This window comes from Ceratotherium simum, chromosome X (genome assembly GCF_057802395.1).
Source record: "Ceratotherium simum simum isolate JZ-2026a chromosome X, ASM5780239v1, whole genome shotgun sequence".
Classification (NCBI taxonomy): Eukaryota; Metazoa; Chordata; class Mammalia; order Perissodactyla; family Rhinocerotidae; genus Ceratotherium; species Ceratotherium simum.
Window position 1 is genome coordinate 4847349 of NC_141940.1, and position 27457 is coordinate 4874805.

Genomic DNA, 27457 nt, shown 5'->3' on the forward strand with positions numbered 1-27457 from the left:
GGCTATTCAAACTGCATAATGATTTACAGAGAGTACATAAGAAAAGATCCATTGTTTCGGTAATGTTATCGAGAATGTACCTTGTTGGTATCAGCAACACTGTTCTGTCGGGCATCAAAGATGATAAGTTTGTGAGACTGTGCATTAGCATCCATTATTGTTTGCAAGTATTTTTCATCTTCTTTGCAGCGTTTATCATTGGGACCCACAAGTGGCTGGCTGCAACGGGTAATCGTTGCCTGACTTTCTGGATGAATCCATGACAACACCTAGTATTTGTAAGCAACAAATATTAGTACAATTCCTAAAACGATATGTTCCTTAATTACCAGGTAGGAAAAACAAGTTCTCTTCTCAAGCACAGCATCTTCTGCATCTTTTCCTCAAAGGTCAGAGGGTCAGGCCGATCACAACATGATAGTGACCATGGGACTCAATGTTTGGGTCCCGTTGAAGAAGTCTGACTAGATGAGCTCTAAAAACTCCTTCTACCTCTAAAATTCTATGATTCTAAGAAAAACAGAAACAAAGTCAACCTATTACTAACATCGAGCCCCATTCCTATTTGATTGACTAGTTTTATTTTGTCTCCTAATTTAAAAACATCTTTGTATCTCAACGATGACCTATGTGGCAGGGCGAGGGCAAAGTGAACATAGAGTCCCTTATAAAATCTAAAGCTATGCCCCCAAACCTCCCATTTTCCTTCAATGGCCAAGGGCCTCAGGCGTATACCAGACCACAAACTCTGGGCTCATAAACGTTCATCCCCTCCTTGATTGCGGTGATAGGATCACGGGTGTATACACATGTCCAAATGCATCAAATTGTATACATTAAACCTGTGCGGGTTTTGGTATATCAATTATACCTCACTAAAGCTGTTTTTAAAAAACTCCCCCCTGCTGGCTGCTGTGTTCATTTTTCTAATGGTGTCCCCCATGCAGCTGTAGCATTCCACTCAGCATCTAAGAAAGAGTGTATTTTCTCTAGGATGATTAGGTGAAGCCAGTGATGTGAACTGTTAATGCAATAGCACGCTAACTCTTTCTTGCTACTCCTTTGTTACTCTCTACTACATTTTGAGAGCATAACTGAAGTCAGCCTTATACTTAGTAACATGAAACCACACAAGCTGGAGTCACAGAAAACAGAATGTTTATATAATTAGGCAGTTCTTGAGAATCAAAGATATGTTCAGGTTTTTAGGCTTATCTTTCTACTTTCCATTTTGTTCACTAGATTTTTTTATGTCTTGCTTCTTTCCATATTAGATCTAATACAGTATATGCTTATACCTAAATGACAATGTTTATTACTTACAGGGACTCTGCCTTTTGCTCGAAAGGCTGCCACTTTTGAAAGGTCATCATCTTTTACACTAGTTGGCACAACAATGATGGCAGGGTAGGTGTCACAGAGCTCATAATTACTGTTTACTTTGGATATTTTCCAACTCTCGTTTGGCAAGCCCTGCAGGGTGTTACAGAAGAAAGCGTGGGAAAAGCACACTTTTACACTTTCCAAAAGGACCAAGCATGAACCACATGCATTTATTAATTTCTACTAAAATCCACTTATAATTTGTTGTTCATTGCTACTTAAAAATTTAAATATAGATTTATCTAATATAATCCATCTCCTGCCCATTTAAAAAAATCTAATGCAGCATAAGAATTTCCAAACATACTAAAAAATGAAAATTATATACTAGAATCCCAGTCCTACACATTTCTTGTCATGTTTTTTATAAAGAATAAGCATAGTGTTGTTTTTGAAAATACCACTTTAGAGACAGAGAAACTTCTTACAATGTCTAAAATAAGTAATATAAATCACCATACCAAATATAAGGTAGAGACAAAGATTAAATGTCATGAAAACAATATCTTATTGGAATGTCTTGAAATTGACAATGCACTAAAGACCTTCTAGGTATAGGAACACCGTATCAGACTGACGAGTCATGCCATATACAGTCATCCCTCAGTATCCTCAGGGGATTGGTTCCAGGACCCCCAGATACCAAAATCCGTGGATGCTCAAATCTCTCATATAACATGGCATAGTATCTGCATATGACCTAGGCACATCCTCCCGTATACTTTAAATCATCTCTAGATTACTTATAATTCCTAATACAATGTAAATGCTATGTAAATAGCTGTTATACCGTATTGGTTAGGGAATAATGACAAGAAAAAAAAGGTCTGTACATGTCCAGTACAGACGCAACCATCACAGGCCTTTTGATCTGTAGTAGAATGCGCTGATGCAGAACCCGTGGATACAGAGGGCCGACTACACTTAAAATCTAATTTAAGCCATTGGTTCTGATCCTTACTCATCAACTCAATACCAGAATATCTAATAAAGACCATCTGGCCGATTTGCTTTTTAAACCCGTCTTGTACTCCACTTATCCTCTGGACAAAGGGCGAATAAACAGTGGCATAGTCAAAGGTTTGGCATAGGGAGAACGGGGCATCCCTGGGATGAAGAACCTACCAGCCAGGTAAGTTATACCTATGTACAACTTGTTTCAAAAGGTTTCTTCTCCACTACATTTTCTAAACTTTTAGAAAAGAAAAAGACACTCAACCTATTATTTTCAGTTTGATAAATAACATACTTTACCTGTCTCTTATATTCAGATACTGGATCATAAACTTTCCATCCATTAATTGGAAATTTTTCTTTATAGTTGAATGCAAAGAGTGTCTGGATACACAAAACACAAAATACATATGTTAGTACTTCCGTGCTATGTCATATACCCAATATCAAAGCTTTTCATTCAGTTATGAGCTGAATGTATTAAGATTCCTATTTTAATCTGTAAATTTTGAAGCAAAAAATTGGCAGTTTTCTTAACCATTACACACAACTGACAAATTTTAAATATTCTAATATTAGTTACCAATAGAGAGAAAAGCGATAAAGGAAACCTCTGGGAAAAGAATAATTAAACATGAAATTTTTGTATGCCACAAAGGCATACAATAAAGGCTTATTTTGAGGCTGGCCCGGTGGTGTAGTGGTTAAGTTTGCGGGGTCCACTTCGGCAGCCTGGGGTCTGCTGGTTTGGATCCCGGGTGCGGACCTATGCACCACTTACCAAGCCATGCTGTGGGAGGCGTCCCACATATAAAGTAGAGGAAGATGGGCACGGATGTTAGCCCAGGGCCAATCTTTCTCATCAAAAAGAGGAGGATTGGCATCGGATGTTAGTTCAGGGCTAATCTTCCTCATAAAAAAAAATTTTAAGGGCTTATTTTGGTGTACCTACCTGTCCACTGGAAAGAGGAAATGCATGTTTGTTGAGGTTCTCAAATATCCCCAGTTTGCTCTGTTCTTCCTGTTTATAAGCAAGTCGCAAGTTCCTCATATCCTGTTAAACAATTAGCAAAATTCATTTGTTCAACGTGTATTGAGTACCTGTGAGACAGACCCTAGGCTATAAAGAGATAAAATATTTTTATTCATTTCTCATGTTATACATTATCTTGCTGCAACTAACAAAAACACCTCCAACAAGACAAAAAAAATAAAGTGAGGAAATTGGAATAAAGGGGATGCGTTGGGGAAAAAAACTCATCAGATGGAACCAAGCATAAGGTTAATACATGAAAGACGTGCCATCAATTCCTGTGCACTTACTTGCTAAAGGTGTGCCACAAAATCCGTTGTGAACTTTAAACTGCCAGAAGTGTCAATTACAGGTTTCACACCACCCATAAAATAGAACTGTCACAGAGGTTTCTCCCCTGTACTCATAGCAAGGACTCTGTATCATGTAAAGACTATGGCTCTCAGTGACTTCCTTACAGAAATTATAATGCTGTTTCCTAAGATCACAGTTTCTTAAAACACCCGTCATGCAAGCTGCTGGCTGAAAGCTCCAGCACAAGTCAGCAGGAGCCATCCCAGCGAGGTGGCTCTAACCGGGCGACGTCCTCCCGGGACTGGCTGGAGCAGTGCCCCCCAACATTTTAAAACCTATGCCATTAGTTAAACACAACAATCTCATTCTTCTCTAACATTACATGAAATTTCGAAATAAATATGGCCACAAACAAATTAAAGCAAGAGCAATTTGGGAAGTGCGGAAGCTACTGTGGTGATATTATTTATAACAGCAAAAGAATGGCAAGAGCCTAAATGTCTGTCAACAGGAGCTGGTTAACTGAACTACAGGACAACTAATGGAATACTAAAGAGCTGTTAAAAATAAGAAGTAGCTCTTTATGTACTGATATCAAGGAGTTCCAAGATACACTGTTCAGGGGAAAAGAAAGGGGCAGAACAGTCTAAATAATACACAACCATTTACATTTTCCGAGACTGTACCTACATGCTTATGTGCATAGGATGTGTGTGGAAATGGGAACAGTGGGTGCCCGCAGGGAGTGGAACAGGGTAGCTGGGGGTTGGGTAGAGGGAGACTTACTTTTTCCTCCACACAGCTTTCGTACCTTTTGAATTGTGTATGACCTGTTTTAAAAAAACAAACCCCACACCTTGCAAGGCTCTCAGATATGAGCTGAGGGCTGGGAGCATGGCCCTAGTATTCTGGAAAACATTTTAAAGCTGCTATTAGAAAATGATCACCCCAGCCATAAAAATATCTTAGTAAAACAGCCACAGGACACCTAACTAAGTGACATAACTTCCTGGTACACCCTCCCTCCAACCTACACTGGCTACACATGTACACCTTAGTAGCTGATTGATCTGACTTGCTATTTAGGATTGCTTGGAGAGAAAAGCGTTACAAGCAAAGGAAAGAGTATGTGTGAAGTCCCCAGTGTGTGTGTGTGTGTGTGTGTGTGTGTGTGTGTGTGTGTGTGTGTGTGTGTGTGTGTGTGTGTGTGTGTGTAGAGGATGGTACAAGGCAAGTGTGAGAAACTAAAGGAACTGGAATGGCAACAATGAGGGGAGGGTGGCTGGAGATGAAGCTGCCGAGGAAAGTAAGTCAGGCTTAGATGGCGGGGTCTGGATAAGGGGTTTCCCCTCTAGCCTAAGGATGATGGGAAGCCACTGAAGAGTTCTGAGTAGGGAAATGACAGAACCGATCGATCACCCTCTGCTTTAAGTGTTGCAATTGCTCCGCACTGCTTCACGCGTGGAACACTGGCCTGAGAAGGACAACTACAATTGATCAAAGGAGAGCACTGCCATGTAGTGCCCAAAGGGAGTCTAGTAAGCCAGCAGCTTCATGACCTGGAAAAGTAAAGGGTTCTTTGAAAAAGTGGATTCAACTGTAGTCTAGGGCTGACCAGAGGGAGCTGTCCTCAAAGACTTGATTAAAACAAACAGACAGAGGGCCAACTCCAGTGGCCTAGTGGTTAACTTCAGCACTCTCTGCTTCGGCAGCCCAGGTTTGGTCCCTGGGTGCAGACCTACACCACTCTGTTAGCAGCCATGCTGTGCTGGTGGCCCACATACTAAAAATAGAGGAATATTCGCACAGATGTTAGCTCAGGGAAAATCTTCCTCAGCAAAACAATAACAACAAAGCAAACAGATGGGCAAGAATCCACACCCCAAATTTGGAAGGGACCTCGATGATCCTGCAAGCAGGCTCTCTTTCCTGGTACCCTAGGTAGGGTTGTGAATAAACTGTACTCCATGAGGGAAAGTCATGGGGAATAAAACATCAGTTAAGGCGTTTCTTAAATGACTGGTCATCATTAAAGTTATCACACACGTTTCTACTTAACCTGTTGGAGGAAGGGTACAAAACCAAAATAAGCACAGCTCGGGTGAAAATCCCAACATAGCCAACAAACTTAATCGTATTTTAATCACAGTATTTATGAATATTGTTGTCCCTTTAGGAAGCCTTTGACCATCTACTGAAAGGTAGTCTTAAAATTACAAACTGGAAAAAATATCGATCTGTGTTTTCCATTTGATTTCTCTGAAATGTAACAAATAGTGTCAGCACTCAGGTGATAGGTCCATGTTAATTAGAATACTTCAATAGGAAAGAAGAGGTTTACTTCACCGGCTTACACAATGGTAGGAATTGGTTGATGTAAGATCTGAAGAGGTCTCTGTCCTGAAAACATTTGAGTTACTAACAGTACAAATTACTCTGACTGTCCAAAAACCATGAAGAATGCACCAGAAAAAGTTCCCAGCTGACTGTCCCCTTCAGTTCCACTTGTGTTTGTACCATACCTTGCACACAATCTCTATACCACAAGAATTGTCCCCATGGCTCTGCGCACCAATCTTCTCAACTCTGCTGATCACTCCCAGGGGAACATCAAGGACGAAATGCGGGTCCTGGGTTTACAAATTAAGATGAATGCCTATCAGTGTCAGTCCACAGAGTTTTCATATTGTAAGTCTTTACTGGCTTAAAACACACGTTTGTTTACTTCACAGTTGCTCTTTGTCCCAGATAAGAAGCTGCAGTCTGTTTTAAACATGCTTTATGAAGTAGATGGCGGACTTTAGTGAAATTCCCCTGCAGGGTTAAGTGCCACTTTCTCAGCCTTTTCATTAAGATACAAAATCTGTCTGCAAATGTGTGCATCTTAAAACCCACCCTTCGGCAGGGTGATGGGATTTCATGGTGCTTTTTACCTGTTCTTTATTGTTTACTTTCTTCTGAAGTGTTTTGAAAAATAAAACACACTTTTAAAAACTCACCCTCTCTACATTTTTGAAGTACATCTTGAAGTCGGTCACTGTCAGGGTTCCACTCACTGCTCCCATAAATGGGCAGATATACATGACATCCTTCACTGAAAGAAAAAACCCAAAGTAGCAACGACTGCCGTTGACTTGTGTTTCAATAAATCTTAACATGAATCTCCAAATACATATATTTGTGATTCCAGTTTTCTAGCAATTTTAAATTTTTTATTACTTTAAATAAAGATATAGATGGATAGTCTTCTAACAACATTCTATTTGTTAACATAAAATTCTGATTTGCTACATAATGAAGTTTTAAGTAAAGATCCTCATAGTAAGTTACATTTTGTTATTTTTTTTTCCAGGTGGTTAACATCTTCCTTGAGTGATAAATTAATCACATTTGAAAACACATTAAACTCTGAAGACCCAGGGCTGCCATTTCATAAATTACTGCTAATAAAAACTAACTAAAGCTAAACTCTGTCCCCTACACACCTCGAAAGGAAACTGCTTTACAGATGACAAAAACCAGAACCATATCAATGAGGTGGAAAAAGACTTCGTTGCTTCAAATTCCTTATCAGCTTCCATATCAATTTTTATTTTCTTGTTGTTAATACCAACATATTTAATATCGATATCAATAACATGTTTGATTCCTATGAGTGTTAAGAAGCTCTATCACAAAGATACCACATCTTCACGATCTTCCCAAAGTGCCATTCTATTGAAATGACAGGAATGTACACAGCTACAGACCAGTCCGAGTGGGATAATTAAAGGTACTAAAAATGTCTTTCAGCCAAATTCTCAAAACACTTCCATTAAACTTTTCTATAATTCATTATGTACTGAGTAGCCTCTACTGTTGGGGTTCTAGGTATGACGGGACATGGTTCCTGCCCACAGGAGACACTACACAGAAAACTATCATTACACCATAGCCTGATAAACGCTATTATAACCATGTGGACATGATGTGATAAGAGCTCAGAAAAGGATCGACTTAACTCAGCAGGGAAGCAGAGGGGGAGGCGGAGAAGGAAGAGAGGAAAGAGAGGTCAGCGAGTTGCAGGAGGTTAGTGTGGATGGATCAAAGGGTGCAAAGGATGATGGGGCATGAGGCCAGAGAAGATCTGTTCGTGAATGTTCATGGCAGTTTTATATGTAATAGCCAAATAGTAGAAACAACCCAAATATCCATCCATCAATAGATGAATGGATAAGCAAACTGTGGTGTATGCATACAATGGAATACTATTCAGCAATAATAAGGGAAGATTATTGACCCATGCCACCATATGGATGAATATCAAAATAATTATGCTGAATGGAAGAAGCTAGACAAAAGAAGAACTTACTAAATGATTACATTTCTACAAAACTCTAGAAAATACAAACTAGTCTTTAGTGCTTAGGAAGGGGGGAGAAGGCACAGGAGGGAGGGATTATAAAGGGGCCTAAGGAAACTTCTGGGGGGTGATGGATATGTTCATTATCTTGACTGTGATGATGGTTTCCCAGGTGTATAATGTGTCAAAACTCTTCACATTCACTCTAAATTCTTGTAGTTTGTTGTCTGGAGAAGAAGCAGAGGCATGATATAATTAGCTCTGAATTTTAATCAGATCATTCCCAAAGCAGCAGGGAGGCAGCCCTAGAAGAACTCCTAGAAAAAGGACAGCCAGAGAGGTCAGAGGACCACCAGGAGTGAATGAAGTTCCAGAAGCCAAAAAAAGAAAGAGTCTCAAAACCGAGGTGAGAATGAGCAGGGTCCAGAGCCACAGACCAGGACAGTCAGTGGGAGTAGTTGTCTGGAAGCCCTGGTAGGAGAGCCCAGCTACACAAACGTTCTTGACACAAGATGACCATACTCTCCAACGGAGCACACATCTTTGGGAGGGAACTTTGAGGGAAAAAGGCAACACTCAGCCTAGCAAATCAGACTGTCCAACCCAACCTTGGCAATTGTGAGGTGAGAAGGTCGCACTCAGCTGCCCTCCGGACCACCCATGGCACAGTGGACTACCTGCTGAAATGCCCAGCAGTCCACGGTGGGGGGATGTGGGAATGGCTCTTACAATCCAGGGTGGCAACGCATGCCCTTTTCTTGCACTTAAATTGTACTTTCTGGAATCTTACAAGCCACTAAAATTTCTTTGCCAAGTTCTCAAAACTGTATTTAAAATATGATCTGGATCTTCCATCGATATATTTTCCTTATAGTGAAGGATTCCAACAAAGCAGTGAACTGACATCACAGTGTCTAATCAGCCTTCAGCCCATCAGGAAAAGTCAGGCCCCTCTTCTGTTGGTAATGCCACCTAATAAATGGAGCTTGAAGTGATCTTCTATAGTCGTCTCTCTCTTAAGGTCATGACGACATTAATAAGAATGAATATGCCTAGTCCATTTGTCCTATAATTAAATTGGTCTGGCTGATCTCCAGCACATGCATCATCTGTGCTCACAAGTAAAGTCCCGTTTCATTTTATGGCTCTCTATAAGCAAAGTGTACTCATTAAACTTACCAATGGCCTTGATTGACTCTCCTGGAAAAAGCGGGGCTTCTTCCATCTGTGCCAGCTTATTTCCATCCCTTAGAGCCTGGCAAAAAATCAAACAGGAGTAAAACTCACTTTCCATCTGTATACCTGGGAAGAATTGTGGTGTTCTGTGCTCTTGCGACAAGGCTACAGAAGCATGCACAATGTACGCCCTCCTCCCCTTACGAGACAATTTCAAAGCTCAGCATCACAGGACACCACACTGCATATTCTAGCAAATTGTTACACATATTTAAAGTTCACAGTTAGAAAGCATTAATACAGAAATGGCTTGACATGACAGATAGATACTGTAATCACTACACAGACACCTATTATAAGGTGCCTCCAGAATTTGGAAATAAAGTCAAGGAAAAGGTTACCTTCTGAGCATGAAACTAACACAAATAAAATCAACATTAGATGTGGGTGCTTAGCTAGCTGTATGTAGAAATGGCCCAGCCTATGAGATAGTTTGTCAAACCCAAAGTATAATTAAAGTAACCAGGGAGGAGTCTTAGGGCAGTAAAGCCCTAGGCTTTTGTACTGCAGCCCAGCTCCCTGGGTTTGCACAAAGCATGGGAGGGGGGACATGATGAGTGGCCTTGTCAGGGTGTATCCCACCCAGACCACAAGAGTGCACCCTCATCTGGCAGACAAGAGTATTTCAATCACTACTGTGGAGCAGGGTGTCTTCACCAGGCTTCTCCCAAGCCAATTCACCCTTTGCTGATGCCACTCTCACCAAGCAAATTGCTAACGAGGTATCAGGTTTCCTGGCTACAGTGATACTAGGAAAAGGATGTCTTAGATGGCTGGAAAGATACATGCCCACATTTCTGAATGTCCTAGTAGCCAGTAGCCAGTCCCTTGTAAGCTTGGTGGAATAGTGCCAGATAACTCAGGGGAGCTGAAAAAATGGTGTTCTCTAACTACAAAGCTGGGGACCAGGGCCTGAACTCAGGGCCTATTCCAAGGTACTGCCACCCTGTGACATGCTGCCAAGGAAATGTCACTTTCTCCTTGGCATCTCTGACATAATGTGTCACGAATAAGAATAAGGTGTTCAAAATCCCAGCAGTTCCCAAGCTGTGGTTCACAGAGCATTAAATTCCCAAGAGATGTGAATAGGTCTTTTTTTTTTTTTTAAGTTTAGGAAATGCTGGGTTAAAGAAAATAAACTTTTTTAGTGAGTCAAGTCTTTAGCATGTTAATGTACACTGAATCCGCAAGAGGGCGCTATAGTATGCTGCATTTCCTGTACCTAGTTGATCAGGGGCTGCTTTCTCCAAAAAACACCTGTTAACATCGGGAGGCCACCAGAGTTCAGCCAGAAACAGGTTGGACAATACTATGTTTTCAGCATAATTTTGTGAAGCAAAATATTAAAAATGAATATATTTTATAATTCTAAGCTAAATTATTGAAATTCAAAATAATTATTTTTAATAGTTATAAGAATATTTCAATATGTTTTATTAAAGGGGCTTACAGGTCAATTTAAAAACACTATACATAGTAGTTTCATCAAATTTTATAAAATAAAGAGAGGAAAAAAGTCAAAATATGAAGAGCAAATTCAATGCCAAATGTTGGTCAAGGTATGTCTGTTCTAGAGGGAGGGCACAAAAGGACGAGGTCCATTCTCTCCTTCTCAAGACACATGGTTAAAATAATACAGATTAGAGTTCATCGTTACCTCCAGACAATTTTATTCAGTTTGAATTTTTAGTCCAGAATGGCTTTTAAGATACTTTTCAGCCAAAATTTTTAGGGATATGGAGAACTGTTAAAGGGCATGTGGAGAACGGTTAATGGAGTCATTTTTATACTCACACCTGATTTGGAAATATATCTTTTATGTAATAAAGCATAAACCAATATTTATACTTTTAAATGTCCAGTTTTAGAAACACTAACAAAATCACCAATCCTAATAGAAGCCTTAATTTGAAAATATGCTTTCTTTAATTTATTGCCTGAACTAGTGACATTTTATAATATAGTTACAAAGTGAGAAGGCTACTTTAATCAATATCCAAGTTTCAAACTACTTCAAATGGTACCATTGTTAAAGCTTATTTTAATGGCTAAATATTATCATATATTATATACACTTAAATTCCTTAACTTATATTTAAAAATAAATAGGGACAGGTTATTTTGAAACATATTTATTAAAGCAAGCTGTTCTAATCACCTGACTGTGGAAGGGGTGGGGGAAATGCGATTCACTTGAAGCCTTACAGCAAGGCCACATCAAACACTCTAAAGGCCTCAACCCAGGACTAGCTAATAAAATGTTGCAGAGGGGAGACAGCGTGGATTGGGACCGTTCTGAGAATATACAAGGCTCTCAAGATAGACGGAAGATCAAACGTCTCTCTTCTCTTCTGACTGTCACGTTCAATTTGGCTTGAAATAACTGCACATGTTTATGAGGCATGAATGTGCTGGTGAGACATGATGGGACAAACCTCTCACTAATAATAATTAAGTCTGGGACACGCTTTTAAGTGATGAAAAAAGCCACATCAGAACAAAACAAATAAATGATCCCACTGCTTCAGATTTCCCCATGAAAGGTTTATTTTGTACAAGATACACATTTATTGTGCACAGGAAAGACCCCCTAGCTTCAGCACAGGAATTCAAGAGGAGAAGAGTTCTTAAAGGCTCGTTGTCTTGTGAGTACAGTAGATTCCCTTTACAAAGCTGGTGTTAGGAGATGGGACTTACACTTCTGCGAAGCTTTGACTGCAACTACCAAGTTGCACAGGACATGATTTGACCCTTGATTTATCCAACCCATGTCCAGCATAATCAAAGAATGGAATATTCTTGTGAGGGTAATTTGATCTCATGAACACGCCCATTCCTGTTAGGGCCTTTGCTCTAAGTGTTGCCCAGTTGAAGAATTCCCTCTGATGATCTCATCCAAAGCCTGTTCTGGTGACCCTGAAGGTCCAGCTGCAGGCCCACCGGCTCCCTGAATTTGTCCCCAAGGGCTCCAGCCCACCAGACGGCCCTGGCCTCTCCACTACTTTACTGTACCTCCTGAATCTACGCTGCTGGGTGGACAGTTTCTGTAACAGCTGCAGGCCAAAAGCAGTGGTTTGCAAATTGCGCTCTTTGAGGTGCTTCCAGGGTCACCAAAGGAGGGTGGGCTGGGCAAAGACACAGCTGAGCATGGGAGGGTGGGGTGGGCTGCCATGCTTCCCGGGAGACGCTCTTCTAGAGGTTCCACATACTGAGTATCTACATAAGCGTTGGGGAAAGGTCTGCTGTTTTAAAAGACTCCGGAGGGTCTAGAGGTACTGAGCAAAGAGTAAGCACTCAAGAAGACTCAATGAATGATTTTTTTCTTCTGATTAATAAATACAAATTATATAGACCCCTTCTACAAATACCTACAAGGTACCAGGTACTGTGCTGGGCACGGACCACACAAATTGGAATAAAGCCAAGTCTGTACCCTCAAGGAGCACCCTTAGCATACGTCTGTTCCCTTGAAGTCTTTATAAAGGCATTTCAGAATCCTGTCGTGACTGAGGCTCATTACCTCACCAACAACCCTATGTGGGAAAACTGAGAGCACAGATGAACAAATTTCTGGTTGAAAAAATGTTGGATAAACCAATTTTTGCAAATAATGTCATAATGGAATCTACCAAACTGGGACAGGAGGGCACTACTGTAGTGGTAAAAGCATTTGCTTATCGTCTAGAAATCTAGTATGAAATGGCTTCTAAATACACGATCTGTAGCTACAAACAGATGAACACGTAGAACTTGCCACCTGATCAGCTTCAGCTTCAGAAGGGTAGCCATTGTGTTCTTCCTGAATCTCCTGCACAGCACCAGGTGCATGGACAAGAAAAGGCAAGAGGAGAAAGAGAAACACGTGCAAACAGACAGGTGAAAGGACAGAAGTTGTTTTTTAAAGAGACAGTAAGCATGTAAAAGTCGACACACCTTTCATGGCTTTGCAAATCACAATATTTTCCCCCTTGGAGTTAAGGAAATAACGTGTAGGCCATCTATAGCATCCTCAGCCTAAAATGGAATTATGTATTCTGTGTTTGTGTTGGGGTAGAAAAATGAAAAGCAAACATCATAGATTTCAAAGAATGTACGGTCTTTTTAAAATCAAGCAATACTATAGCTTATAGCAACGAAACAAAATAACAGAGGCATAATATGCTCACAGAAAATAAAGCATATCACAGAAACCAGATAAAGGGCAAAATCAAGCCAAAACTGAACAGCAGTTCATAGACATGTATTTTAAATACAGTAAGTATTCATATACTCTAAAGAACTATCATATTGTCCAGGGGTCAACTCCACAGCTATTACCAAAATTTCCACCCACATGCGCATGCACATATCACATGCTGGAGATATACATATACATACATATGCATATACATACATATACATATAATCTGTTACTTATTGCTTATTGATAATTAAATATTGTGATTTATGAATCAATATCACTTAAATATTTCTAATTACAGTATCACCATGCTTTAAAGAAACAGCTAAAAGGTCACATATCTTTATTTAAATTTTTTCCAAATCTTTTAACGATATACTGTTCTTAACTTAATTTCTTCATAGAATCAACTAGATTTTGAAGCTTTAAAAATTGGACTTTTAGTTCAGCAGGTGGTATAAAGAATATGAATATTGAAGATGACAAGATTATAATCTCTTTTAAAGTTGTATCAAGTGTCTGAGCCTGAACATACTAAAATTTAGCACAGATATATTTTTCCTTCATGAAACTTTGGTTCCAATTACTATATTTCTTTAAAAGGCTATTAGTGAAGAAGTAGCAGAGGTTTAAAATAATTTACTATTTCCCACCCTTCATTTTTGTCAATAAAGTAAAAGAGCTACTTAACGCATTTTTGTAGTTTATCATCAGATTCAATTTAGTAAACAGTTGGTACTGCTACCCTTCAAAGCAGGGTAATTTTTTAAATGCAGCTAGTTTTTTGAAATTTCCATTTTTAAAAATAATTTTATTTATTTATTTATTTATTCCCCCAAAGCCCCAGTAGATAGTTGTATGTCATAGCTGCACATCCTTCTAGTTGCTGTATGTGGGACACCACCTCAGCATGGCTGGAGAAGCGGTGCATCGGTGCGCGCCCAGGATCCGAACCCGGGCCGCCAGTAGCGGAGTGCGCGCACTTAACCGCTAAGCCACGGGGCCGGCCCTGAAATTTCCATTTTTTAAAATACAAAGAAAATGGAGTCATCCTTTGATAAAATTTTTAAAAACAGAAAAATGAATGACTAAACAACAAAAAAACACACAGCATTTCCAAGTCCATGCAAGTGGAAAGCCAAACACTAATATTTAACAATGTGAATCAGTGAAAGAAAATGATTCCCACGACCAAAACAAAACATGGTAAATACAAGATTAAACAAAGATAAACCAACTAGAATAATAAGAACTTGACTTAACCTGCTGATTTTTGTACTACTTCATTGGCTTCAATGAGATTAAAACTTTAAAACTGAAGTCATTAAAGTATTCTGTCAAAATCCACATTGTTTTCATTTAATGGAAATAGGTTAATTTTCAGCATCTGATACTGAGGTTTAAATGCATGCACATTACCAATCTTTGTCTTGTTTTATGAAGGTGCTGAAATAAAGGGAAGGAAAATCATGAGGAAAATATAAGCTATACCCCACTCATTGCAACAGCTACATCTGTATTTCAATAAACACTAAATGGGACTGATTGTGCTAAATTTATCCTCAAGATTTGCACTTCTGCTTTTTGGATTCAGCATGCACACACGAAGGTGACTTGAAAGCTTACTTAGACAGATGGACAACAACTGACCGCTTTGTTGCTGTTGCTAAGTTCTTTAGCATGAATCACATGATAAACAAGGTTAAAAGAGGACTCTGTGGGCCTAGCCTTCCAAGCCCCTGCCACGAATATCCATTTGGTCAGAATTCACGTAACACAACAAAAGTCAGTATTGCACACTGGTAACAATTTTAGCATCCTGCCCTCACACACATTGGCTTTCATTGCACATAAAAACACTGTAACAAATAAAGCATTTCTAGTGAACACTTAAAGCTATGACACAGCAGAGCAAATTGATCTGAGTGACTCATAAAAACCAGTGAGAAAGTAAAGAACACTAAATAGACTAAGTGTTCGATAAGCACAGAGACAGACAAGCAGGAGGCTCATCTGCTGAAAGCCAAACATCCTTACCCTTATATCAGGCCTCCTGAAAACCTGTTAGTTAAAACAGAGAACATCATCATCACGGACACATTACTATTGACCTGTGAAACATGCCATTAAGTAAACCAGCCCATTCCCTAAGAAACATCATCAGCCTCTAAATACAACAAACCAGATCAATCCTAACACATTTGCCCTCTACGTTTCATTCCATATCAAATCAATCCTAACACATTTGTCCTATAATTTTCAGGCAAGTCTATGATTTGGCGAAATTTATCGCCCTTAGGCTAAGACAAACTACATTATTTTAAACACAAACCCCTTCTGTCAAGTGCTATTACAAGCCACTGTGAACAGGCTGTGTTTGAAAAGTTCATTTGTGTGTCTGTTTGGAATACTGAATGCATTCCCCATAGAAACAATGATATAAAAAGGCGGTTCTGCTCCCAAACCAGCCCACAGAAACAAAACAAAAAAGAACCAAAAAACCACAAAAGCTCCCACATTTGACCCAGAGCACAGCTCAGCTATAGCCTTAATGGTATCATAAAACCTAGTTAATCACAAATCTTAACCTGGTTTCTATAGAAATTATATTTCCAACTCGCACTTGGGACTCTGGAAGAATTAAACTCCCTGATGCGGCCGCCCCACCGAAAGAAGGGTGCCTGTCCCTCCCTTAGCAGCCCCCACATGGGGAAGGGGCAGCTCCAGGGAGGAAGAGGTAGCTGGCTGGTCTGGGAGGGCCGGGAGGAGAGGGGATGCCCTGCTGCTGCCCGGTGCAAAGGGGAAGCCAAGCTTTATGAAATTGGGACACTGATTTCAGCGACATTACTCCTCCACCCCTGGCCTGTGAATCCTACTTCAACATGCAGCGTATGCACTGGGGGGCCCTGGTCAGAGGAAACACCCCAGAAGAGATGGAACTTGTGAAAAGCAAATAGTGATAACAGTCTGAGCAAGACTTGAATCGTCTGTTCTCCATTCCAAAGTCTGAAATCCTATCATCTAACCACAGGATGTGCTATAAAAAACAGAGCATTAAAAAAAAACAAAATCATCGGAGGTTCTTATTAGTTTTATTGGTTTTCTTCAAGAGAGATAAGAAGATCACATGAATCAAAGGATACAGACTTCAAAAAACATCATTGTATAGCATTGAAAGAAAATACTCTTTAAAGTAAAAAAGGTGTTCTGAATTAGGTGATGCTGTAGCTCAAAAAGAATTAAAGGACATGAGTTCCTAAATATAGAGTATTTAGACTAAGAAGCTTAAACCTGGCTTTTTTTTGGAGGGGAAGTGATAGATATGTTTATCATCTTAATTGTGGGGATAGTTTCACAAGTGTGTACCTATAAAAACTTATCAAATTGTACACTTTAAATACGTGAAGTTTATCATCTGTTAATTACACCTCAAGAGAGTACAAAATAAATAAAATGCATGCTTGGTTAATAAAATACTCAAAATGGGGCATATATGGCAATAAAAACTCAAAATAGAAAGGAAGTCTCCCCTCCCCGGGCTTCATCACTCAGTGATAACCCCGTTTAACTAGACCTATTTTTAATTCTGAGGATTGCCTTCCTAACCATAAGCATGGTTACACCTCTACTTCATGACTTGTCAACCTTAAACAGTAGCTAGTGACCTCCAATTCTAAAAGATGAGAAAATAAGCTTTTTCAAACTTCTACCTCCCTCTACCCAATCTCTGCTGACTGAAATTTTAATTTTTAGTTCTTTTATTGTCTTCCTTCAGCAGCTGCTGCATCACAAAAAAAATACTCATGAAATGATTTTTAGGTGTCAGACACTCTTCTAAGCACTTTGTATATATTAACTCATTTTATTCTCAGAAGAACTTTGTGAGAGAAAAAGTATTATTGGCCCCATTTTTTGATGAGAAAACCCAGGCACAATTCAAGGTGGCAGAGCAAATATTTAAACCCGAGTAGTCTGCTATACTGCCTCAGCGTGGTGTGGCTATAATTAACACACTTCAACTATAGCCCTCGATGTACAGACAATCTCTCTTAACTCCCTCTGGGTTGGTAAAGAAATCAACACCACTACCTCTTTCCTCCTTTCCCCTCTCTACTTCCAAACCTCTGCTCTAGCATGCTATTATTTTCACATTTGCTCTGTCCCTACAATTAATTTACGACATTTTGTCTAGAAAGTGATAGTAACAATTGTAAACTAAAAAGCAACATTCACAAGCAGTGTAATTGGGCCTTACACGTAGGAGATACACCACCGTCAATAAGCCTTTGCTACTGGAAGGAGAAACTAACTCAAACATTTGGAAAGGGCTAGGATGATAGTCTGCTTTGACACTCACAGAATTATTTACCTGTTGTAATAAAATCCTCAGTATTCTTGGTCTGAGATGGGGAAAGTCAGTGGAGGCTCACTTGACAGTCTCCCAGTTGACACCCATGTGTTTCTCTCTGGTTTAGTTTACAGCTCTCCTGAAATAAGCCACTTCAGACACACAGAGAGGGGCATTTTTTTCTTGAATCTGATTCTGACCAAAGCCAGAGAGGAAAACAGTGGTTTTAAGTCTGGAGGCCTGGGGCTAGCTCTTACGGGCCGGCTGGGGGGCACTGGGCCTCAGTTTCACATGTACGAAAGGAAAGGAGTCTGGGGAACGACTGCAGGGTCCTGACCAGCTCTAAGACCCCAGGAGTCATTTCTCTAAGCCTCAAGAAGACTTCATAAAACATCTCCCCAATCGAGGCTGAGAGAGGCAAATAGGCAAGGAGGTTAAAAGAATGAGCCCCAGAGTCAAATCCTCCTCCAGCACTCACAGGCCAAGAGCCCTCGGAGGGACGAGCCACACCCCCACATCCACCCAGGGAGTCTTAGTCTCCTCTCTAAATCGGTACTGCTGAGCACACTTCGTCACAGGTTGTCGGGAGGGTTACATCGATAACCTAACTCTACCTGGGGTGGGTGAGTACTCATGAAGCGGGACTTGTTAGACTCAGTGCTAATAGGGAACCTTTTTTAGTTGATGCATCTCAGCCCCTCCAACTTGCACCGCAACTCTCTCGACCTGTCCCACATCCCATCTTCTCAACTCTTACACATGCCAAGAACCTATGAGAAGGTGCAAAAACGTTAATAATGAATCCTCATCTATTTAACACAGCAGACTGCTTGAACATAACTAAAAATTTACCTGCCTCTAAACGGCTTTCACTAACTCAAGAAAAAGCTCTGTGAAATGACCCCGCTTTCTGACACAGAGCTCCTAAAACGCTTGTAAATAGGGTGCTAGAAGCATCTTTTGTTCTAATATTCTTTGACTCCGGTTCCTGACACAGCCCTCCTAAAATCCTTGGAATTTCATGGATGATAGGAGCATCTTTTGTTCTAATGAGGTGACTCTTGATGGGGTCCTGGATGGGGGCTGGTCACAGGAAAGACTAGGCCAGGATCAGAAGCTTGGCACTTTCAGCTCCCCTCCCTCATCCTCCGGGGAGAGGAGAGGAGTCGGAAAATGAGTTAATAATCGATCACGCCTATGTGATGAGGCCTCCTTAAAAATCTCTAAGCTATGGGATTTGGAGAGCTTCTGGGTTGAACACATCCACATGCCGGGAGGGTAGTACACCCCAACCCCACGGGGACAGAAGCTCTTACACTTGGGACCCTCCCAGACCTTGCCCTATGTATCTCTTCATCTGGCTGTTCATCTATGTCCATTATTATATCCTTTAATAAACTGGTAAACGTGTTCCCGAGTCCCACGAGTTGTTCTAGCAAACGATCAAATTCAAGGAGGGGATCATGGGAACCCCCGATTTGTAGCCAAGCCGGGCAGAAGTTGTGGGCAACTTGGGGACCCACTACTTGCGACTGGTATCTGAAGTGAGGGGCAGTCTTGGGGGACTGAGCCCGTAACCCATGGGGTCTGCGCTAACTCTGGTTAGTGTCAGAAATAAATTGTAGGACATTCAGCTGGTGCTGGAGAATTAGCCGGTGTGGGAATAAACCCACACATCTGGCGTCAGAAGTGTTATGCCTTTGGATGAGTGTGTGCAATTCTGGGCTGACTGTGACCTCACTCCTAAGCCAGGCCCTCCAAGCCAGCTTTAATCAACTAATAAAGCTGGTATTGTGGTCTGAATCTACTCAGCTCCCGTCTTAATTCTTCAGAAAGTAACAGCTGACATCCCTAAATCCCCAACAGCGTGAAAGCATTTCAGAAAGTTTTCAAACACAGCCAGTACCAGTAATACAAATACCAACAAGCATTTGTTGAAGGCCCACTACACGTCAGGCACTGTGCTAAATGCTTTAGGTGCGTTATCTCAACCCTCCCAGCCACCAGGGAAGGAGACTACTATCATCCCCAGGTGACAAATGAGGAAGCTGAGGCAGCAGCGGGAAGTACCTTACTCAAGGTCACAGAGCCAGCAATATACCGGCTGGTTTGAGTGCCCATGCTCTTAACCTCAATAAGGCCCCACCTAAACCTGTTGCCCTTCTGCCAAAGGCTCTCATGGCTTCACGCCCAGAATGCCCCGCTCTGCCTCCTCACTCCTCCCACCACACCTTGTTTACTTGTCTATTTTAACACTCACCACAGCCCAACTTGTACTATATTTTCTGGTGTCTCCTTCCCCTACTATGAAGTCCATGCAGCCCAGCCCAGCCCAGGCCCTTGCACGTAACAGGCGCTGACATCACATTTATGGAAGCAGCTCGGTGTTCAGCAATTACAATACACTCCTCTGGTATTCATTTTCACATGTCATAGATATTTTTGTAGAGTAATAGTATACAGTAAATGAGCACTGTATGCATTTCATACATCTGTTGCCCTATTTAATACATTAAACCCCTGCTGTAACCCCCATTAGGCAGATGAGGACAGTGAGTCTCAACAGGTTAAGTAAATTCTTGGGCAGCTAGTCAGTTACAGGGCTGGGACTCAAGACAAAGTGCTCTGACTCCAAATTTTATGATCTTTTTGATGAACCATATGAGACAATTCTAAGTAAAATAATTATCAGGGCTTTTTAAATAAATGAGTTATCTTTGAACTTATGTCTCTAAGAGGCTTCTTTTCAAGAAAAGATTGTAATACTGGAGTAAAAACACCACTGTTTTCTGTTTTAGGTGTAAAGTCTGTAAATAAAGTAATTTTGCTTTAGCGATGAGATGGCTACAAAATTAATTTAAAAGAAGAGGTTATACCCTGCTAAGAAGTTTGAACTGTCGGGTCAGGAAATTGTTCCTCTTGCTGGAACCTCAAGAGAAACGATTAGGAGCCTCAATAACCAGAAGTCGATGCAGCTTAGTGCTCACCAGCCAGCCAGAGTCAGAGGCCAGGATGGGCCAATAAAATTTCCAACTAGTCATCAAAATACAACCTTGGTCTTTAGGAAACAAGTCACACCTGAACCTTGCCTGATCCCTCTCCCCAATGTTTTTTTGTGAGGAAGATCAGCCCTGAGCTAACATCTACGCCAATCCTCCTCTTTTTGCTGAGGAAGAGTTGCCCTGGGCTAACATCTGTCTCCATCTTCCTCCACTTTACATGGGACGCCGCCACATCATGGTCTGACAAGTGGTGCATCGGTGCGCACCTGGGATCTGAACCCGGGCCGCCAGCACCAGAGTGTGAGCACTTAACCGCTAAGCCACGGGGCCGGCCCCTTGCCTGATCCCCTTTGTCAAACCCTAACCTGAAACACTCACTTTCCACTCCCTAAAGCCCTCCAGAGCCGTTCAATTCCATCCTCCATGAAGCATGCTGGCCCCAATTTCCAATTACAAAAGGGAGGAGGATACTTGTAATTGAACTAGTACAAGGATGAATGTCGATACTCTTTTCACTAACTAGATTCTAACATCTTTATTAGCATGAATATATGTTTCATTTAAATACTACTTTTTTTTTTTTTTTTGGTGAGGAAGATTAGCCCTGAGCTAACACCTGTGCCCATCTTCCTCTATTTTATATGTGGGACGCCTGCCACAGCTTGGCTTGATAAGCAGTGTATAGGTCTGCACCCAGGATCCGAACCTGCGAACCCCAGGCCACTGAAGCTGATTGCGCAAACTTAACTACTATGCCACTGGGCTGGCCCCTGAATAATACTTTTGATGTATTGTGAATTATTATAAATTTTAATCAAAATTTATTTTACATGCAATAATCATTCAGCAGTCTGTAAAAATTTTGACTTTTTAAAAACTAAATTTTTAATTATAATTGTAGATTCACATGTGCTTGTAAGAAATAATACAGAGAGATTCCATATACCATGTCACCCAATTTCACCTATGGTAGTGTATTACAAAACTATAGTACAATATCAGAACCAAGACACTGACACTGATACAGTCCAGCTGCAGACCAATTTCATCACCACGAGGACCCCTAACGTTGCCCTCTTATAACCACACCCACTTCCCTCCCGCCCCTCCCCTTCTCAGCCACTGGCAACCACTAATCTGTTCTCCATTTCTATAATTTTGTCATTTGAAGACTGTTACATAAGTGGAATCATACAGTATGTGACCTTTTGGGAGTGGCACTTTTTTACTCAGTGTAATTCCCTTAAGATTCATCCAATTCTTTTCTCTGTCCTCTCTATTCTGCGGTTGAACCCATCCATTGACGTTTTTATTTCAGTTACTGTATTTTTCAGTTTTTAATTTTCCATTTGGTTCTTCTTTATCTCATATTTCTTTACTGAAACTTTTCTATTTCTTGTCTCTCCCTAAGTTTTCATTGTTTCAAGCATATTTGTCACTGCTTATTAAAGCAATTTTATGATGGTTTCTTTAAAATCTTTTTCACACAATTTGAACATCTCTGTCATCTCAATTGGGGCACCTATTGATTCTCTTTTTTCATTCAGTTTGAGATCTTTCTGGTTCTTGGTATGATGAGTGATTTTCAATGGAAATCTGGACATTTAGAGTATTATATTCTGAGAATGTAGATCTTATTTAAGCCTTCTGTTTCAGCTGGCTCTCTCTGACACTGCTCCAGCAGAAGGCGGGGGTTACTGCCTCATTACAGCCAGGTTGGCATAGAAGTCCAGGTTTCCCACTCAGCCTCCACTGACACTGGATGATGGCGGATTCCTAGTTACTGCTGAGTGGGGGCAAGAGTTCCAGCGCTCAGCTAGGCTTCCACTGATACCTCCCCAGCTGGGAGTGGCAGGGGTACCTCGTTACTGCCCCCCACATGGCCTCCACTGACACCACTGCTGCAGGGGTTTGCAGTGCCTCATTACAGTCTGGCAAAGATGGAATCTAGGCTCCCCACTTGGCTTCGCTGGCGGAGTGGGTGTGGGGCTGCAACTTTTTCTGTGGTGTTTGGCTGGAGTACAGTGATGAGTGTCTAAGAGTCTTTTTGCTCTGCTGCCCGCTTCCTGGTCCTTTGGCTAGAGAGAGTAGGCTTTTGTTGTCTGCGCCTGTTGGCATTTCTGGGTTGCTGGCTTCTTCAGCAACAAGTCTGGGACATATGTGGCAAAAACAAAACCCAGGGACTTCACCTCCCTGTCGTTCCTTGAGTCCTGATGTCCCTAATCAGTCTGCCGCCTTCTTTCTACCTTTCAGGGCATTCTTATGTTTATTTTACAGATAATGTCCAGGGTTTTCAGTTGTACTTAGCGTGAAGAATAAGAAAAAGTACAGGGCCGGCCCCGTGGCTTGGTGGTTAAGTGCACGCGCTCCGATGCTGGTGGCCCGGGTTCGGATCCCGGGTGTGCACCGAGGCACCACTTCTCCGTCCATCCTGAGGCCGAGTCCCACATACAGCAACTAGAAGGATGTGCAGCTATGACATACAACTATCTACTGGGGCTTTGGGGGGAAAAAATAAATAAATAAAATCTTTAAAAAAAAAAAAAAAAGAAAAAGTACATCTGTTCCATCTTTCCAGAAGCAGAGGCCCAAATCTTGATATTTTTAAGAAATAATTCTTCCCCACAAGTAACTCTGAGAGATAGGATAGCACTTTTCTGTTACAGTGATTACAAACTGGAGGCCTACTGCTCAAACAGGCAGTAGCAGGGAGTTTTTTTATTTATTTTTAGAGGAACATATTGTACTCTCCACAGCCCCCTCTATGTCTGCCTAGCTTGTTAACTATCCCACGTAGACATTTGTGGTTGCAAACTCTGATTTAATCAATAGATCATGAGGCCAAGCTATCAACAATGGATTACGCCCATGGATTCGGAAAGATCATGCTCAAGCTTCCCTCTTCATAGATTAGTACTCAATTTAAGAAATATTAACTAAGACCTAGCTCAAGCATAATGAAGCCTTTCTTGTACACTGCACCCTACTTCCCTCCAAAGCTCTTCTGGAAATTTTTGTTGAAGATCCAGAATTTAATCACTATACTAACCTATTAAATGATTAAACTTAGTACAGGACTTTCTCCATTTTCTCCTTTTTCTTCAGAATGGTTAAAGAAGAAATCTAGCTACTGTGTATGCGTGGATGAGGGGAGGAGAAACAGGAGGAGAGGTACAGAGAGATGATGATGATGATGATGATGATGATGATGATGATAGAGCCAGAGGAAGGAAGATGATCACATTAAAATTAAAGTGTCCTAATTTCCTGAAGGCTAGCTAGAATCAAATCGTTTTAGATAAAACAGAATTGAAGAATGTTCTAGAAAGAAAGAAATTTAGAGACTTACAATCTAATCCAAACTCTCTTATCCTTACAGATAAGGAAACTGACACTGAGAGGTTATACAAGGTCACAAAGCTAACCAGTACTGTTTGTACTACTCCATCATGTTCCCTCTTCCTGGCCTAGTTCTACTTTCCAAACGATGGAAACTGATCAACTCTATCTCACTCTTACTAATAGTTTCTAAAAATGTTTCATTACAATTTGTAACTGTATTATTTCATCTAATCTATGGAACATTACATTCAGATCTTGTTCTTAAAATTTTTCACAAATTCAAGAGAAAGATTTTTACTCTTTGTTATTAGCCCAGTAAAAATGAAAGTAATTGAGTTGGTAGCGGGGGAGGGTCAGGCAAACAAAACATTTTATTACATTTCTTCTAGCAGTCTTACTTATCCAGCAAATCTTCAGGATGATTTGTTACTAAGCATACATTTATCAGTTGAGTTGATCCACAATTCAACATAATCCCTATCTACTCTTTCAGCTGGGACAATGTTCCCAAACTTCTGTAATTTCATATACCACCTCTACAAGTTTGGTTTGCTGTATCTGCATATCACCTGTACTAATTAATATTTAATGTAATTAATGTACTTATCTTTATATTGACTTTAAAGATTTTATTTATTTATTTTTCCCCCCAAAGCCCCAGTAGATAGCTGTACGTCATAGTTGCACATCCTTCTAGTTGCTGTATGTGGGACGCGGCCTCAGCGTGGCCGGAGAAGCAGTGCGTTGATGCGCGCCGGGATCCGAACCTGGGGCCGCCAGCAGCGGAGCGTGCGCACCCAACCTCTAAGCCACGGTGCCGGCCCTTTATATTGACTTTAAATCCACTCCTTTTTCATACTTTGCCTGGCTCTAAGCAATAACATAAATCACATGTTTGATGTGCTAGTGTTTCTAATACACACTAAAATAATTACGTTACTGTTAAAACATGTCCACGGACATACCATCTACACTCATCTCATGTGATACCACTGATATTCTTACCACACTCTGGGTGATCTGACCCTGAGCTGTCAATTTATGATATGAGTATATAATAAAACAATTGTTCTCCAAAATCTAACACGAGTGACTAATCATTCAGATTTGTGGGAATGTATCAGAAATGTATGGTCCCATCACCAATTTCAACAGATATAAACCTAGGAAGCCTAGCTTTTCATATTTTACTGTACATAAGAAATATATGAGGCACTTGGTTCCCTGCACTCAGAGATTCTGATTCACTGAGTGGGAGGGGGTCATGGAAGCCACATTTGGGCAGGCACCAGGGAACGCTGATGCAGGAAGACCCAAAGATCACATTTTGAAAAACAGTGGACAAGGAGGTGGGACAAAAGTTTGTGTGTGTGTGTGTGTGTGTGTGTGAGTGTGTGAGGAAGATCAGCCCTGAGCTAACATCCATGCTAATCCTCCTCTTTTTGCTGAGGAAGACTGGCTCTGAGCTAACATCTATTGCCAATCCTCCTCCTTTTTTTTCCCCAAAGCCCCAGTAGATAGTTGTATGTCATAGCTGCACATCCTTCTAGTTGCTGTATGTGGGACGCGGCCTCAGCATGGCCGGAGAAGCGGTGCGTCAGTGCACACCTGGGATCCGAACCAGGGCCGCCAGTAGTGGAGCGCACACACTTAACCGCTAGGCCACGGGGCCGGCCCGGGACAAAAGTTTTAAAATCATTCTAGCTTTTCAATAGGATGACTTGGGTTCAAATCTCAAGTCTAAGTGTGTGATACTAAGCAAGTCACTTAACCTCTCTGAACCTTGTTTTCCTCATCTGTTAAATGATGATTATAATAAAAGCTGCCTCACTGGGTTGTTTTAAGGCGTAAATGGATGATATGTCAAAAAGTATTACAAAACCATCGAGCCCTGTACGTGCTAGAGTGTGGATGAGGATGTAGAACTATCCTCAGCAGCCTACAACTGAGAAGACAATCAGCATTTCAAATCAAGATGTGAGTGCTCCGTTCCACAGTAACATCTGCTCGCATTTAATTACTGACATTGAGTGTAACCTATAATAAATTAACCTCCAAATTGAGTGTGTATTTCAAATAAGATATTTGCACAATAGATAATTTCAAATATTATCAACTGATCACTGCAAATTAAATCCTCAAGGAATTGTATCTGGACCTTCAGAGCCAACTGCATGCAATGGCTGCCACGCCAGAGGTGTCCCAAAGGTCCATCCTGGTTACCCTGATTTTGAGAACTACTTTACAAGTAACACATAAAACTATCCTTGTGGTTTAGAAACATTTTATGCTTTTATTATTTTAAAAAACTCTCCTTGAAGAAAACATAAATCCTGAATTATAAATTTGACACCAACTTTGCAGACTTGGCTACAGTAGGGCAAATAAAACAAAGATAATTATAAAACATGCTCTCTTACAATAATTCATCAAAGGCTTTAGCTATGATCTGATGTAGGTACTTAAAATTCAATTTACAAAATAGAGAAAAACCTTACTTTTTCTGTATACCATCTGTTAAGCCATTCCAATAAGAGCTAATTCTGCTACACAAAATTTGTAAATAGACTAAAATCAAAAATCTCTAGTTACTTCATGTTCAAGTACAGATTCAGTCTGATCTATTAATGTAAAGGTTAGACAGCTATGCACACAGTCAACATTCAATCTTTTATAGAAGCCACACAGCACTCACAACTATTCGACTATAATGAAAACGTTGCAGGTAACTCATAATCGTCTGCAAAGAAAATCATTTCAAGGTCTGAGAGCTATTCTCTCTTAATAAGGGTCCTTGAGCCTCTCCACTCAGTGGGGCAGTTTCTCAACTAAGGTGGGGGCAAGAGGGCAACTGGACCAGTAGAGTCAGCAGTTGCTCAGCGACCAGCCAGTCAGGCACTGATGATGCAATTAGTCCCGCCGGGTTTCGAGGCCCAGGAGTCCCAGCTGCTCCTATGTGGGCAAACATGAAAACCAGGTAGCAGGGAAGCCTATTAAGGACTCTACTGTCACTCTTCTGTCTGAGTACATTATCCAATTTCTATTTACCGCAGCCGTGCCTCCCTTTGGTAGGCATACTCAACAGCATCTGACGGCTTGGATGAAGCCAGTACAGCATGATGGGCAGATCTCAATCACATGGCCTCTTGAGTCTAGAAACTGAGGCTAGAGCCCTCAAACAAGGAGCAGCTATTAAGAATGAATTAGGATCTTGATTATAGTTCTTGAACTGTTTGTAAGATGTAATGCCTGGCAAGGACCGCAATTTGGAGAGACTGTTGACTGAGGGTAGTCTGGGATACTAAATATAATTCACACATATTTGTAAAAATCAATTATCTCT

General features: G+C 40.8%; 1 protein-coding gene across 2 annotated transcripts in view; it reads right to left on the reverse strand.

Moving 5' to 3' along the window:
* MTMR1 (myotubularin related protein 1) overlaps nucleotides 1-27457 on the reverse strand; it is a 69158-nt gene that overhangs the window by 34597 nt on the left and 7104 nt on the right. Inside the window, exons 3-9 of one of the 2 annotated variants that reach the window (XM_087427535.1) lie at nucleotides 9186-9261; nucleotides 6664-6758; nucleotides 6187-6294; nucleotides 3290-3391; nucleotides 2638-2721; nucleotides 1324-1473; nucleotides 81-269 (exon numbers count right to left, since the gene is read on the reverse strand). In XM_087427535.1, coding sequence (XP_087283661.1) covers nucleotides 81-269; nucleotides 1324-1473; nucleotides 2638-2721; nucleotides 3290-3391; nucleotides 6187-6294; nucleotides 6664-6758; nucleotides 9186-9261 — 804 coding nt within the window. The remainder of the gene's footprint in view (nucleotides 1-80; nucleotides 270-1323; nucleotides 1474-2637; nucleotides 2722-3289; nucleotides 3392-6186; nucleotides 6295-6663; nucleotides 6759-9185; nucleotides 9262-27457) is intronic. The other variant, XM_087427536.1, reaches the window with a different exon arrangement.